Genomic DNA, 15,004 nt, shown 5'->3' on the forward strand with positions numbered 1-15,004 from the left:
CTCCCCATCTCAACTTTTTACAAACTGCTCCTCATCCAATACTGAGCTTACATCCTCATCAAGTTCCACACTAACATTACATCATGCTCTCCAAAGTTTCACGGACATCCTGTCCTCCAGGAAGTTATCATTTCTCACCTACACTTCCAGATCGCTCAATTACTTTCCTCAACCTATCTTACTGATCTTGTCCATGCATTGCTCCTCAAAACTTTGCCCTACCCTTTGTTCCCCACTTCATCGCTCGTGGCCATTCACCCAATCTGTGCCCCTGCAATTTCTTACCTACATCTCTTCACTTTATCATCTACCTCCCTGCTTTCAACCAGCCTTCAGCCCATCCATGCTAACCATCTGATGTCCTTTTGTTTCTCCACATTTAAATACCAACACCTCTTCAAGCCATGAGGAGTGCTACAGAAATACATTGCTGTTCCTGACAAATGCAGAGTATTGGAAGTCGATCGCATTTCACTGACATACATGTTGAAATATGGTCCTAATTAAGCAGACTGTCATACTGCAGCATCAAATGACATACAAGCAATGTTTACATAACACAATGTATTGTCATCAAGGTCAAGTAGAATTAACATTTTACTGGTGCGTGGAAGATTTATTCCACAACCTACTTACTGGACCACAACAATGGGGCCATTGAACAAGGAGGGGGAAAATGCTTTTCCTTATGTACAGATGGGAGATATTTTCAGTGTTAATCCAATCGATTTTTGGAGTATTTGAAACTGCAGTGCCCCACCATCCCATCAGATATCCACTCTTAGAAAAGGTACTTGATTTTACTGTGGGCCTCAAGATACTAAGCTGTATATTCATTCAAAAAAAACTTAACATTCCTGGGTTCTGGTTCTATGAGCAGCAAAAACCTAGGGGTACAGAGGTCAGCAGTGTAAGAGTGCTAATGCCTTGCTCCTAGAACTCCACTCCAAAAATAGCTGATGAGATGAAGGACAGAAGTAGCCATTGTTACTAGCTATAATAAAAATTTACATATTGATATAGATACTTTGGCTTTAATGAGCAATAACAATTTAATTGGAATTGGAAAAAGCTTTGCCATTGGGGGGCTCGAAAAAGAGTAAGGAAAATCAAAAATTCTTACGGTGGTTAAGGTTTAAGGGAATTAGCTATTTTAAATGGAGCAAACTTGTTAATTAAGAACAGCAATAATGAGTAACAGAATTCAGTAACACAACAGCATTGATAGCCTTGTTTATAATGGCAATAATCAGAGCACTATAGTTATGAATGATGCACTGTAATGTTACCCAATGAGGAGGTAGCACTGGGACAGCCATGTAGGCCTCCTTCTTTCCTGAAATTTCCATAATTCTATAAATTAGTGCCAACAATTATAACAACTGCCAACATCATAATAAATGTTATGTACTTAATTATACTAATATTGTAACTAATAGTACTCATAAAAAGAGGATGATGATTTCAGTTGCTGTTTATACTAACTAGTGAGGTGAGAGTGACAGCCCTTGACATCAAGGCAGCATTTGACAAGAGTGTGGCACCAAGGCGCCCTCGCAAAACTGGAGTAAATGGGAATCAGGGGGAAAACTTTCCACTGGTTGGAGTCATACCTAAAACAAAGTAAGATGGCTGTAGTTGTTGGAGGTCAAACATCTCAGTCCCAGGACATCACTGCAGGAGTTCCTCAGGGTAGTGTCCTGGGCCAGCTGCTTCATCAATGACCTTCCCTCCACCATAAAAGGTCAGAAATGGGGATCTTCATTGATGATTGCACAATGTTCAGCACCATTCGTGACTCCTCAGATAATTGAAGCAGTCCATGTCCATATGCAGCAAGACCTGAACAACATTCAGGCTTGGGCTGATTGGTGGCAAGTTACATTTGTGCCACACAAGTGCCAAGCAATGACTATCACAAACAAGACAGAATCCAACCATCTCCCCATGACATTCAATGCATTACCATCACTGAATCCTCCACTATCAACATCCTGGAAGTTACCATTGACCGGAAACTGAACTGGACCAGCCATTTAAGTACTTTGGCTACAAGAGCAGATCAGAGGCTGGGAAACCTGTGGCAAGTAACTCACCTCCTGATTCCCCAATGCCTGTCCACCATAGACTAGGCACAAGTCAGGAGTACAACGGAATACTCTCCACTTGCCTGAATGAGTGCAGCTCCAGCAACACTCAAGAAGCTTGACATCATCCAGGTCAAAGCAGCCCACTTGACTGGCACCCCATCCACTACCTTCAATATTCACTCCCTCCACCACCGACACACAGTTTCAGCAATGTGTACAATCTACAGGACGCACTGCAGTAACTCACCAAGGCTCCTTCGACAGCACCTTCCAAACCCTCGACCTCTACCACCTCGAAGGACAAGGGCAGCAGATGTATGGGAAAACCACCGCCTGCACGTTCCCCTCCAAGCCACACACCAACCTGACTTGGAACTATACCGCTGTTGCTGGGTCAAAGTCCTGGGACTGCAGGGTTTCAAAAAGGCAGCTCACCACCACCACCTTCTCAAGGGCAATTATGGATGGGCAGTAAATGCTGGCATAGCCAGTGACACCCACATCCCATGAAAGAATAAATAAAAAAGCTAAGTCTTACAATATTTATGGGATTTATGACAACCGGGAGTAAATTAATGTTAACTGGCACTACCACAAATTACTAATGAATTAACTGGCAAAAAAAAAATCATCAGTAATGATTACTAATAATGGTGGCAATACTCAAATGTTGCCACGACTTTTGGTAATCAACAGGAACAAGCAATTATTAGGAGTTGAGATGGTTATATTTTTCCCTATATTTATAAAATAATTACCAAGGGATATTTCTAATGATATTCATTCATGACGATCAGGCAAGAATTACTAGATTATTAAGGGAGTCTAGATATTAATTAGCATTAGAGACAGCAACGTGATTATTAATGTATTAATTGGGGCAGATGGAATATTTATTAATTGCACTAATGTTTATTAATTGATGTAGAGACTGGGTGATAATTACATTATTAGGACAGTGATTAGTCAGAGTAGCATTGGCAATGTTGGAGGTTAATGCTGCCACTGGGTAGTTTCCACTCACCGCTGTGCGTATTGAACCAGCGTGGCGCCAGGTGAAGTGGTAGCGAGTCGGACAGTGACGCCGCCCGCGACCCCAGGTACAGCTGCAGCTCCCGGGCGCCCGGCCCTCCTCCCGTCTCCTGGTAACCGTTGCTAGCGGAGTCAGGCCCACCGCCGCTGCCGGGACCACCACCACCACCTCCTCCATTTCCTCCGGTGCCGCTGCCGTGTTCGGCTCCATCGCCCGCCCTGCCGCCGCCGCTGCCTCCAGCCCGGCCGCCGCCTCCATACAACCCGAAGGGATGCGCCGGCTCCATCCCGGCCACGCTGCTCACCGAGCGAGTCCTCAGCCCCATGGCGGGGCCACCGGCCCGATAGTGGCTATAGTGTCCCGTGTGAACGGCGCTGTCGTCGGTCGAGACGCCGGGGAAAGCGGTCCTGGAGCGGGCTGCCGTGCTCTGCTTCCCTCCCATCTCCAGAGGCTTGCAATAGGCGGCCAGCAGCATAAACACAGGGTTAGGGTTGGGGTGGGGAAGAGGCTGGGGGGGGGGGGGTCAGGAGCCGAGGCCGCGGCTTCAGTCGGGGTTAATCCACCAGTGGCTCCGGGCGATGCTGTCCCTGTCTCCGCCGTCACCCCACTTCAGTCAAGCGCCTCTACTCCGGCCATTCACCCGCTGCCCTTACTCTCAGAATGGGGATGGGAGCGGCTCGGTTCTCTAACCCAGGCGGTCTCTTGCTTCCTTCCTCTCGGCCATCCCTCGCCTTGTCCCCCCCGCCCAGAGCCCGCTCTGCTCTGCTCTCGTTAGCCGCTCCAGCCCAGGTGCGCACAAAGCGCATGAGCAGCAGATGCAAACAAAGCCCCAGCCCAGAGCACTGTCTGTCTCTGTCTCGGTTCTCTATTTTAATAAAAGCAGGATGTGTCATACAGGAAGCAACATTTTTTTTCAGTAGTTTTTTTTTTTGCAATTCCCCGCCCCCTTTCTATTGCAGCTCGGTTTGCAGGTATTTCCCAACACTGATGTTGCACCTGAAACCAAGTTTTTTGTTTGGATGCCAATCTCACTCCCTCTCTCTCTCAAATTGCAATTGCGGGCATCCTTCTTGAAATTTCAAGGGGTCCAGGTTAGACAATAATAGATGTAAGTTCTATACCACAGACAAGCGCTCTTATATAAATTGCTCTTTACCCCACAAAAGTACAATTTTGATCTGTTCTATCCGAAGTTAAAATGAATAAAAACATATTTGAGAAGATGGTTACGTTTGTTGTTTTTTGTAACAATCTATTATGCAAAGAACGTAACGTAAGAAAACGGGCAGGAGTCAACCATACGGCCTGTCGAGCCTGCGCTTCCATTCAATACGATCATGGCTGATCTTCGGCTTCAACTCCTCTTTCCCACTCTGTATCCCTTGATTCCCTGAGAGATCAAAAATCTGTCTATCCCAGCCTTAAATATCTTTAATGATGAGCATCCACAACCCTCTGGGGTAGAGAATTCCAAATATTCACAACCCTCTGAGTGAAAAAATTTCTCCTCATCTCAGTCCTAGATAATCGGCCCCTTATCCTGAGACTATGGCCCCCCATGTTCTGGATTCTCCAGCCAAGGGAAACAACCTGAGTTCCGAAGAAGGGTCACTGACCCGAAACGTTAACTCTGCTTCTCTTTCCACAGATGCTGCCAGACCTGCTGAGTGAATCCAGCATTCCTCGTTTTTGTTTCAGATTTCCAGCATCCGCAGTATTTTGCTTTTATATTAACCTGAGTGTCTACCCAGTGAAACCCCTTCAGAATCTTGTAAGTTTCAATGAGATCACCTCTCATTCTTCCAAACTCGAGAAGGTATAGGCCCAATTTTACTCAGCCTTTCAGGGACAACCCCGTCATCCCAGGGACCAATCTATTATCATCCATCCACCTCTGGTTTCATGGGGAATCATGACCGGGCCTTTCGATATTGTACAAATCACTCAGGCTGTATGATGCCACAGCACAAATTTGCAGCAAGACTGATTTTATTGGGTTTTGAGTGAATCAGGTCGCTGGGATATGGTGAGCAATACTGAAGGATGGCTCATTCTTGCCTGTACTACTGGCAATCCAGCCAACGAGGAGGTAGAATGCAGAGCTAGGAGCAGGGATGAATTAATGCATAGCCAATGGGATCTATGCCCAGGGGCCCTGTGGAAATATAGGGCCCCCAGTGAAATAATTTAATGTTTTCATGGAGACAGGGTGTTGCTAACTACAGACATATTCGGCGAGGCTTGATCACGTGTTACTAACCCAGAGTTTGCAAATACTATTGCATTTACCTTATAAAAGTTGTGGCTCTGTAATTGAATGTCTTTGTTTGCAGATTCGACTAGCACCTGTTCTGAGAGCCAAGAGACCACCCATGAACAGGTGACACAAGTATACAAGTGAAAAACACAGGCACTGTACTTTTATTAGCATAAGTATCCAGGATATTCATCTTCCATTCCAGAACAGTCATGGACAATGCGGGAAGGTAGCGTCCCTAGGTGGTCATGTGGAGGCCCTGTATATGCTTGGTGCCCTGAGCCCAGGAATTCTCAATCTAGCTCTGGCTAGCAGAAAATAAGTTTCCATCTTTTTCTTTCACCCCACAACCCTGTGCCTGGCAGTCACAGGCTGTACATATCATGCCTCCTTTGCTTACAGCAAGATATTCTCCTAAGAAGATAAGATTTGACAAACAGGAAACTATTGTCATCAAATGCAAATGAGGTGAATTCATGGGGAGAATATGGTAACTGCTCAATTTAAACATGCAGGATACAATGATGTACCTCTCAAGCAGGGAGTGGAAAGAACAGTATTCCCTCATCACCCCAAAGAAAAAAAATCAGTCCCAGGCAGGATCCTAGAAAATAGATTATGGATTGAGATTACTGTATTAGATTGTACAAAATGAATCTCACGGTTTATTCTCAAATTCCTGGATCTACCACTATGTATATATCAAAAAAGGGACATTTAACTTTTTCCCAAAGACTTGTTTCACCTGGTTGACTGCAATATTTATAATGTCATTTACAATATACCCCTGCAGGAAGGAAGCCATTTACAATAATCTGATTACGGGAAGTCCTCACTTAGTTATGAAAAAAATGCCCTAATTAATTTAGCATGAGGCCAAATAGAGACAATCTTACCTACTTATTGTAAGATTCTCCATACTAAATTTTTTCTTTCCTGAAGAAGCTGATTAGAAATTAATATTTCCCAGTGCAAAGCAAACCATTTCTGTTTCTATATAAAAAGCAACAAAATAAAGTACACATATTGATCACGTGAAACTAAACAGAAAATGTTACAAATGTATAGTAGGTCAGTCAGCATCTGTGGAGAGAAGAGCCAGGTTAGTGCTTTGGGCAAGCCCTTGCAGAACTCATTGAGGGTCAGCCAGCCATTTCTCTACAGAAGCTGACTGATCTGTATATTTCCAACATCTCATGCTTGACCCATTTTTACGATGCTTGGTGGGGGAAGTTCATTTGTGTTCAGCTGTAGGAAATGAGCCTCCGGATTGTGACTTTTTTTGGAAAAATTATATAGGTTTCAAATGTGACACCCAAACTGACGGTGGGGTGGAATGAGATGAATGGAAAATTCAACCTTACTTTGGATTGAAAAGTTGTTCAATCAATGTGCAAATCTTTCTCACAATTCAATCATTGTACGTGAACTTGTTGTGTTCTCCATTTTATCAAGTTGCAAGTAACATTCAGTTAGCTGGCTTCTTGATATGGTGATATCATGACACAGTGAAATAATTGTTCTAACAGACAATAAATGGATTTCAAAGTATCCTATACATATACATGTGACTTGATACAGAATGCACCAGTCAACTTCACTTTAAACTTCTTCTAAAAAGGTAATCGCAAACATTAATCAGCAGTTCAGCAATTTCAATTTTGCAATGATTTGGACATTCACAATAGCACAACAGCACGAGTAAATGGGAATATTTGAGAGTGGACGGGTAGAAAGTGTCAATTGGCAATTTTTGGCATGCACATATCAGAATATAGATAATATAGCAGAAACTCACCAAAATGGAATAGTTAGCTGCTTTAACTACAGGATTTCAGAAATGCAGAACGTTTTGCAGACTCAAACATGAAATAAGCAAGGATGGTCTTGGATACATGGAGTTAAAAAGGGAGTTTCAGACATGGACTAAGGGGCTAACAAAGCCACTGAGTGGGCAGGAGCGAGCTTGGAGGCAGGAAACTATGATCAGATCACAATGCAGATGGAATCACAAATATATGGTAGTGTAGCTATTGTTCATTTTGCTTATTTTAAATGGTGCATAGCACCGAATAAATTATTATGGTTTAAGTTCATATATGAAAAACATTAAGAAGCTAGCTGTTACAGAATTAGTTTTGATCAATAAAATAAAAGTGCAATTTAATTTATAGTTTGAAATGATAATTTCACAGTCAATTGAATTAAAGAGTGAATTTATACAAACTTACATTTATATCCCTTCCCTAATTATGGCTTCAGCAAAATAGACAGCCTTAATTTCTTGTGAAGATGCAATTATTCATACAATAAGATGGCCACAAATAAAATCATTGAACAGAATAAAAACACAATTCTTATGACATGATGAAAAGGTATGTTCTTTCCTGTGCAGAGTGAAAGATGTTGTTTTGCAACAATTTTCTCCATAAGTCAGGTTCTATGGTTTGTTTTACATAGACCCCTCAGTCTGAACTTACTCCTGTATTTTCACACAGGCTCTAGAAAGTACATAAGTTGTTAAATTATTAAACGATGTATAAATACTATACAATTAAGTATGATATTATCTTTATAGTTAATTATGTTCATTGGCAATGAAAGGCTCATTGATATCAATAAGTAAAAACGAATGGTACAAGCCTCCCTCTATATTGCCTCTGAATTATCTAGGAATCCCAAAGAAACAATATAGCTTCTCACCTCCCAAACCAATTGAAAAGAAGGAAGAGGTTGAGGGTCATAGAGATATTAACACAGCTGTTTGATTGAGGTAGGAGTTTGGAACATTCTCGGGAAATGCGGCTAGCCCACGTGCAATCTCACAATGCACATCGGCATCCTAATAGGTGGCGGCCAGCAACACATCTCGCAGTATTACCTGATGACTAGCGCCAACCAGGAAGCTGCAGCCACGTACACTGTTCTGGCTGAAGGTGGACAGAAGCGTAGACCACCAATTCACTGATAGTTACTGCATCAAATCACAAAGAAATCGCAAAAAGTAAAAAGACATTGTTAAGCACTAAAGTAGAAATTGCAAAAAAGATTGAAAATGTGAAAATACGCAACAAAATATTTCTTGTTAAAGAAACAAGGAAAAATATTGGTGAAGGAGGAACCTGAGGCAGAAATTGAGGAAAAAGTCTGAAACAGGATAGCATTGCTGGCTTGAACTGCCTGGTTATGCTATTGCTGTTAATGTGACAAATATTAGTTTTCCTAAATAAAAATCTTATAACCAACAAATATAAAAGTTTTGTTTAACTTTGTGATGCAGCATTGAGTTGTGTAGGTCAAATCACTACAGTTTATTAAATGGGGTAGGAAAGTGACATATTGACTCCAAATTGGTCTAAAGTTGTGACCACCCCACGCCCACCCTTTAAAATAAAGGAACAGCTCTAAGACATTATCATGCAATAGATGGGTGCCCAACAGAGCAGATCTCTTGAGCAGCAAATCAAATATTCTTTATAATGTGCTAACAGGTTTCCTATGGCATGGCATGGCACGGCACATGGTGGGTGGGATGTTTGATCAGAGCAGGTGTATTATAAAAAAGTAATTCCTCTTCTCAGCACTAGGGACAGCCTTGTGATGTCGCAATACTGCAATGGGGTGTCAGAGTTAAGAGCACTGGGAGGCCCCAGAAAACGGTGAGACAGGTTTTGGGAGCACTGGAAATAAGATCAATAGTCTGTAATTACAGTGACCGGAGCCAGTTGGCATGGAGCTTTTTTCATTTTAAAAGTGGAGATAAGAATTTATAATGGAATAAGTTGACAGGAAATGTGACACAGGAAATAAGGTTTTGTAGACAGAAAATGTATGTAGGCGTAAGATTTTTAATACATATAGATGAGTGACTCTCCCTTGATTCTGCTTACAGTACGTTAGAGAATGTACTGCTTTATAATGGTACAACAATTGACAATGGTTTCATAGTCATCATTAGACTAGCTTTTTTAATTCCAGATTTATTAATTGAATTCAAACCCATGTCCCCAGAGCATTAGTCTAGATCTCTGGATTACTAATCCTGTAACATTACCACTATGCCACCGCCTCCTTATTCACAACCTCGGTGTCATAGTTGACACAGAGATGAGCTTTCAACCATACATCTATACAGTCATTAAGACAGCCCTATTTCCACCTCTAACATCCCTGACTCTGCCACTGCCTCAGCTCTTCTACTGCTGGAATCCTAATCGATGTCTTTGTTACCTACAGACCTACTGCAGAAGTCTGAGGTGCAGAGGGATCTAGGTGTTCTAGTGCATGAACTAGAACACAAAAAGTTAGTATACAGGTAAAGCAAGTAATAAAGAAGGCTAATGGAATGCTGTCCTTTATTACGAGAGGAATTGAAAATAAAAGTAAGGATGTTATGCTTCAGTTATACAGGGCATTGGTGAGACCACATCTCGAATACTGTGTGCAGTTTTGGTCTCCTTATTTAAGGAAGGATGTGAATGCTTTGGAGGCAGTTCAGAGGAGGCTTACTCGACTTATACCTGGAATGAGCAGGTTGTCTTATGAGGAAAGGTTGGACAGGCTGGGCTTGTTTTCACCGGAGTTTAAAAGAGTGAGGGGAGACCTGATTGAAGTTTATAAGATCCTGAACAATCTTGACAAGGTGGATGTGGAAATGATGTTTCCTCTTGTGGGTGAGTCCAGAACAAGGGGACACTGTTTTAAAATTAGGGGTCGCCCTTTTAGGACAGAGACAAGGAGAAATTTTTTCTCTCAGAGGGTTTGCGACTCTGGAATTCTCTGCCTCAGAAGGTGGTGGAGGCGGGGTCATTGAATATTTTTAAGGCAGAGGTAGATAGATTCTTCTTAGGCAAGGGAATCAAAGATTATCGGGGGTAGATGGGACTGTGGAATTCAAGTCAAAAACAGATCAGCCATGATCTTATTGAATGGCAGAGCAGGCTCGATGGGCCAAATCGCCTCCCGTCATATGGCAGGAAAACCATACCATAGAAAATGGAAAAGGTTAGACAGTTTAATTATTCTACATGCTTGAATGGTGAGATCAGCTGGAAATCAGCTTGCAGATGAGAATGCTAACTTTGTTTGATTGAAGGTCAATTTATCTTCTGTAGATATTGTGCAAAAGGCTAGTTCTCAGAGAGGGAGCTGAAGCACAACATTTTAAGATTATTTAGCACCTGTAAGGAAGAAGGCAGAGTTACAGGAGGTGAAATGTAAATTATCCTAATTATAATAATCATTGTTCAATACGTTTCCTTTCCTACATTGATATATGTCTAGGAGCTGTTCAGTTGTTTTTAAGTCTATTTTGAACAACATTCAAACTCAGCTGATTTGAAGAAATAAGACACCTATTTTGCCTGTCAGTGAGAGGCAGCAATGATTCTGGTGAGACTGTGAGATGGCCACATATGAATTTCTGTAGGAAATCTTTTAGGAGGAAGTGATGCCAAGTAAAGCCATTCCATGGAAAACTGTTGCATTTTCAGCAAATGCTGCAGTGAACATGGGCTCCAGACAATTCACTTACACAAAAATAAAACAGGAAAGAGCTATAATCCTATATGTTCCCATATGCCTTTAATCCCTTTTCCTTTCATTCCCAAATTCATTTGTTCTTAAATATTGACATGATCTCTGCTTCAGTCACTAGTTCTAATAATGCAATCCACGGCCTTGCTACCTTTAACAAATACCTGCCTGCATTTTTAACATCAAGTCACTCACTATCTGTTCAAGATGATTATGGCCAGTCAAAGACACCAAAAGGGCAGCTCCTCCTGTAAAGAAAGAACAAACTTGTATTTATATAGCACCTTTCACAACCTCAAGACATCCCAAAGCCCTTTGCAGCCAATGAGGTACTTCTGAAGTGTAGTCACTGCAGTAATGTAGGGAAACAGAGCAGTCAATTTGTGCAGGCAAAATCCCACAAATAGCAACGGAACCATTTATTTTAGTGATGCAGGTTGAGGGATAAATGTTGGCCACGACAGCAGGAGAATTCCTTGCTATACTTTGCATAGTGTCATGTGTTCCTTTATGTCAACAGAGTCTCAGCTTAATAACCTCAGACCATCCACCACCCCCTCAGTACTGTACCAAAGTGTCAGCCGAGATCGTGTGCCTAAGAGTGGGGCTTGAGCCCAAGACCTCTAATTCAGGTGAGAGGCTAACACCAAGCATTGAGCATGCACACACATTTTGGACCTCATTGTCACTTTACACCTTTTGAGTTCCCAGCAAAATAAATGCAGTTTTACATTAAAGGAGTTCCATTAATGGCAGGTTCGAAGTTATCCTCACTCAAATGGAGAGATCTGAGAGCTGATAGTATCAGAGGGTGATGTTTTCTTGGCCTCTACAAAACTACTGATAGACGTCAGTTGCCTTTTAGTGGCAAAATGTTTTCAGGAGTGGCGCCACCAACACACATATAAACAGGGGGACGCAACATAAGGAGCTCAAGGGTCTGTTTAAGCACCATTCTCCTGTCACTATAATTAATGCAATCACAGGAGAGTGGTGCTTGAACAGACCCTTAAACTCCTTGTGTTGCTCTCCCCTCATAATCCATTACAAATCTATTGTGTTGTTTAAAATGCAGTGTCAAAGAACAAGAGAGGTGGAGGGAGTTGGCCTTGGGCATTGAAATAATTTTATTGAACTGAATTGAATTAAAAAATGACCTGAGGACATTGAAGCCCCAGAAACTAGTGCACAGGCTAGAAGACCAGCGTAGCATTTAAATGACCCAGAATGTTGGTGTATGTACCATTCCAACATTTAGCTTTCGGTATTTGACAATCTTGCTGCCTTCCTAATGCATTGTGCTCTGCTGATTCACAAAATCCATGACGACAGAGGGACATAGTAAAACAGCTTAGAATGAGACTACTGCCAGTCGTGGAGCCACTGCACTAATAGACATTGTTCACAGCGATCCCTCAGGGTAGCTTGAAGATTACTGACTTTATGTTGCATTTCAGCTCTTCAAGTCTGCTCTGCCATTCAATTAGATCATGCCTGCTCAGTATCAACTTCATTTACGCACTTTTGCTTCATATTAAAGTCAGAAAGTCACCTTTACTTTTGAGTTCAAATTGTGTCGATGTTTTTTCCAACTGGTACATAATGGCTAATTTTTCCCTCAATGTGGTGCATTTACATGCAAAAAAAAGTGACAGTTACAGCAGGGAACTGAGATGCCCTTTGAGGATATTACACATTTCCTCAGGCTGATAGCACTGGTAGTTACAAATCACACAGCATAAATTCACTGATTGAGAAATGTTGCTCTATCTTAGTGGACTCTTGCAGACTGACTTGTGCATCAAGCCTAACTGTGGGGCATGTTTCAGCTTTGACGTCCATCATTAACAGGACAGAACAGGTGCTTTTTGATGAAAAAATACATGCTTTTCTATTTGATTTGCCATGTAGGAACATTAACTTTGAAAGATAATTCAGCATCATTAAGTGAATCAAGATAGAGCAGCAAGTACCAATGAGGATGAAAGAACTGACAACCCTGCTCCAGTGCAAGCTTCATCTTTTTGCATTCAAGCTTCATCCAATCAATGAGTTCCTGCAAAAAGCAGTGTTAGTCCTTGACAGCATATAACAAACCCACTGGATTTGAATAAATCACAGACCAGTTGTTCGGCCACTTGTATGTTTTGGATTCCTATACATAGACATTTTCATTTTCAAAGCTTGATAAGATTTTTTTTTTGTGTGGAAATCTCTAAGGCATCTTTGTGCAGCATAGAGTCACACAGCACAGAAACAGGCCCTTTGGCCCATCATGTCCGTGCCAGCCATCAAGCACCTATCTATTCTAATCCCATTTTCCAGCACTTGGCCCATAGCCTTGTATGCTATGGTGTTTCAAGTGCTCATCTAGATACTTCTGAAATGTTGTGAGGGTTTCTGCCTCAACTATCCCTTCAGGCAGTGTGTTCCAGATTTCAACCACCCTCTGTGTCAAAAATTCTTTCCTCAAATCCCCTCTAAACCTCCTGCCCCTTACCTTAAATCTATGCCCCCTGGTTATTGACACCTCTGCTAAGGGAAAAAGTTTCTTCCTATATACCCTATCTATGCCCCTCATAATTTTGTATACTTCAATCAGGTCTCCCCTCAGCCTTCTCTGCTCGAAGGAAAACAACCCTAGCCTTTCCCATCTCTCTTCATAGCTGAAATGCTCCAGCCCAGGCAACATCCTGGTGAAATAAAAACACGAAATGCTGGAAATACTCAGCAGGTCTGGCAGCATCTGTGGAGACAGAAGCAGAGTTAACATCCTGGTGAATCTCCTCTGCACCCTCTCCAGTGCAATCACATCCTTCCTATAGTGTGGTGACCAGAACTGTACACAGTACTCCAGCTGTGGTCTAACCAGCATTTTATACAGCTCCATCATAACCTCCCTGCTCTTATATTCTAAGCCTCAGCTAATAAAGACAAGTATCCCATATGCCTTCCTAACCACCTTAGCTGCCTATGCTGCTGCCTTCAGTGATCTATGGACACGTACACCACAGTCCTTCTGACCCTCTGTACTTCCTAGGGTCCTACCACCCATTGTATATTCCCTTGCCTTGTTAGTCCTCCCAAAATGCATCACCTCAATGATTTAATAAAAATGTAATCCATAAGCACGCATCATGAGTAGATACTGTGCTGTGCTTGTTTGTCAGCAATACTATGGTGATTGGATTGGGTAGGCATAGCCTCCCAGATAGACTGGCAGATATCCCTGAAACCACAATCTGAACTCTCTGGTGCTGTCAGTCAAAAACCAGAAGGTATACCCTCTCTCTGGTACCAAACGATTCTCCATTTTAGTCAGTAAAGACCTTGATGAAGAGGAATGCTGATAAAAACTTCAATACTTTGCTTCTCCCCATGGGTTTCTGATAACAGGATCTGTTCTGTCTCACACTCCTGCTTTGCTTGCTCAAGCTGCGCCATCTGGTGGCCTTACAGAGAGCTGTTAATCTGTCTCAAAATCCAGCTGATTGATCAGTTAACTTGGTTATTAAAAAACCGCCACCACTGGAAATCAAATAGAAAGCACTGGAAATATACCCAGGTCAATAAGCATTCACAAAAAAGAGAAAGGTTAGCATTTGGGACGTAACTCAACAGAAACATTACAGCCAAAATATTAACCCATCTCTTTCATAGAAATCATAGAATGATACGGCACTGAAGAAGGCCAGTCGGCCCATCGTGCCTGTGCTGGCTTTTTGAAAGAGCTATGCAATAGTCCCACTCCTCCCTGCTCTTTCCTCTATAGACCTGTAAATTCTTTCCCTTCAAGTATTTATCCAATTCTTCACACCTTTCTGCAAACTAAGAGGTAAAGCAACACTCAACCCATGCAAAAGGGGAAATTAATTGACAGCAACACTTCCAATCTTCACAATCAATCCTTAAAATTGGACCAACAATGGAACTAGCACCAATGTAGGTGATCCACACTATTTACTCTTTTTGATCATTGTTGAAGAACATGGGTATGTCATCCTTCCCATATGAGGAAGATTCTGCTTTTGGGGTCCTGTACTAGATAGGCGTATTTCTGGAGCAGGCCTAACTGGTTGGATGCCTTTG

The 15,004-nt window shown here is 42.1% G+C and overlaps 1 protein-coding gene across 1 annotated transcript in view; it reads right to left on the bottom strand.

Annotated features, from left to right (window-relative positions):
* znrf1 (zinc and ring finger 1) overlaps positions 1-3,985 on the bottom strand; it is a 290,054-nt gene extending 286,069 nt beyond the window's left edge. Inside the window, exon 1 of the mRNA XM_068049616.1 lies at positions 3,115-3,985. Within this exon, the coding sequence (XP_067905717.1) occupies positions 3,115-3,598 (484 nt within the window). The 5' untranslated portion in view covers positions 3,599-3,985. The remainder of the gene's footprint in view (positions 1-3,114) is intronic.
* Between the last annotated feature and the right edge of the window lie 11,019 nt (positions 3,986-15,004).

Source organism: Heterodontus francisci, chromosome 17 (genome assembly GCF_036365525.1).
Source record: "Heterodontus francisci isolate sHetFra1 chromosome 17, sHetFra1.hap1, whole genome shotgun sequence".
Classification (NCBI taxonomy): Eukaryota; Metazoa; Chordata; class Chondrichthyes; order Heterodontiformes; family Heterodontidae; genus Heterodontus; species Heterodontus francisci.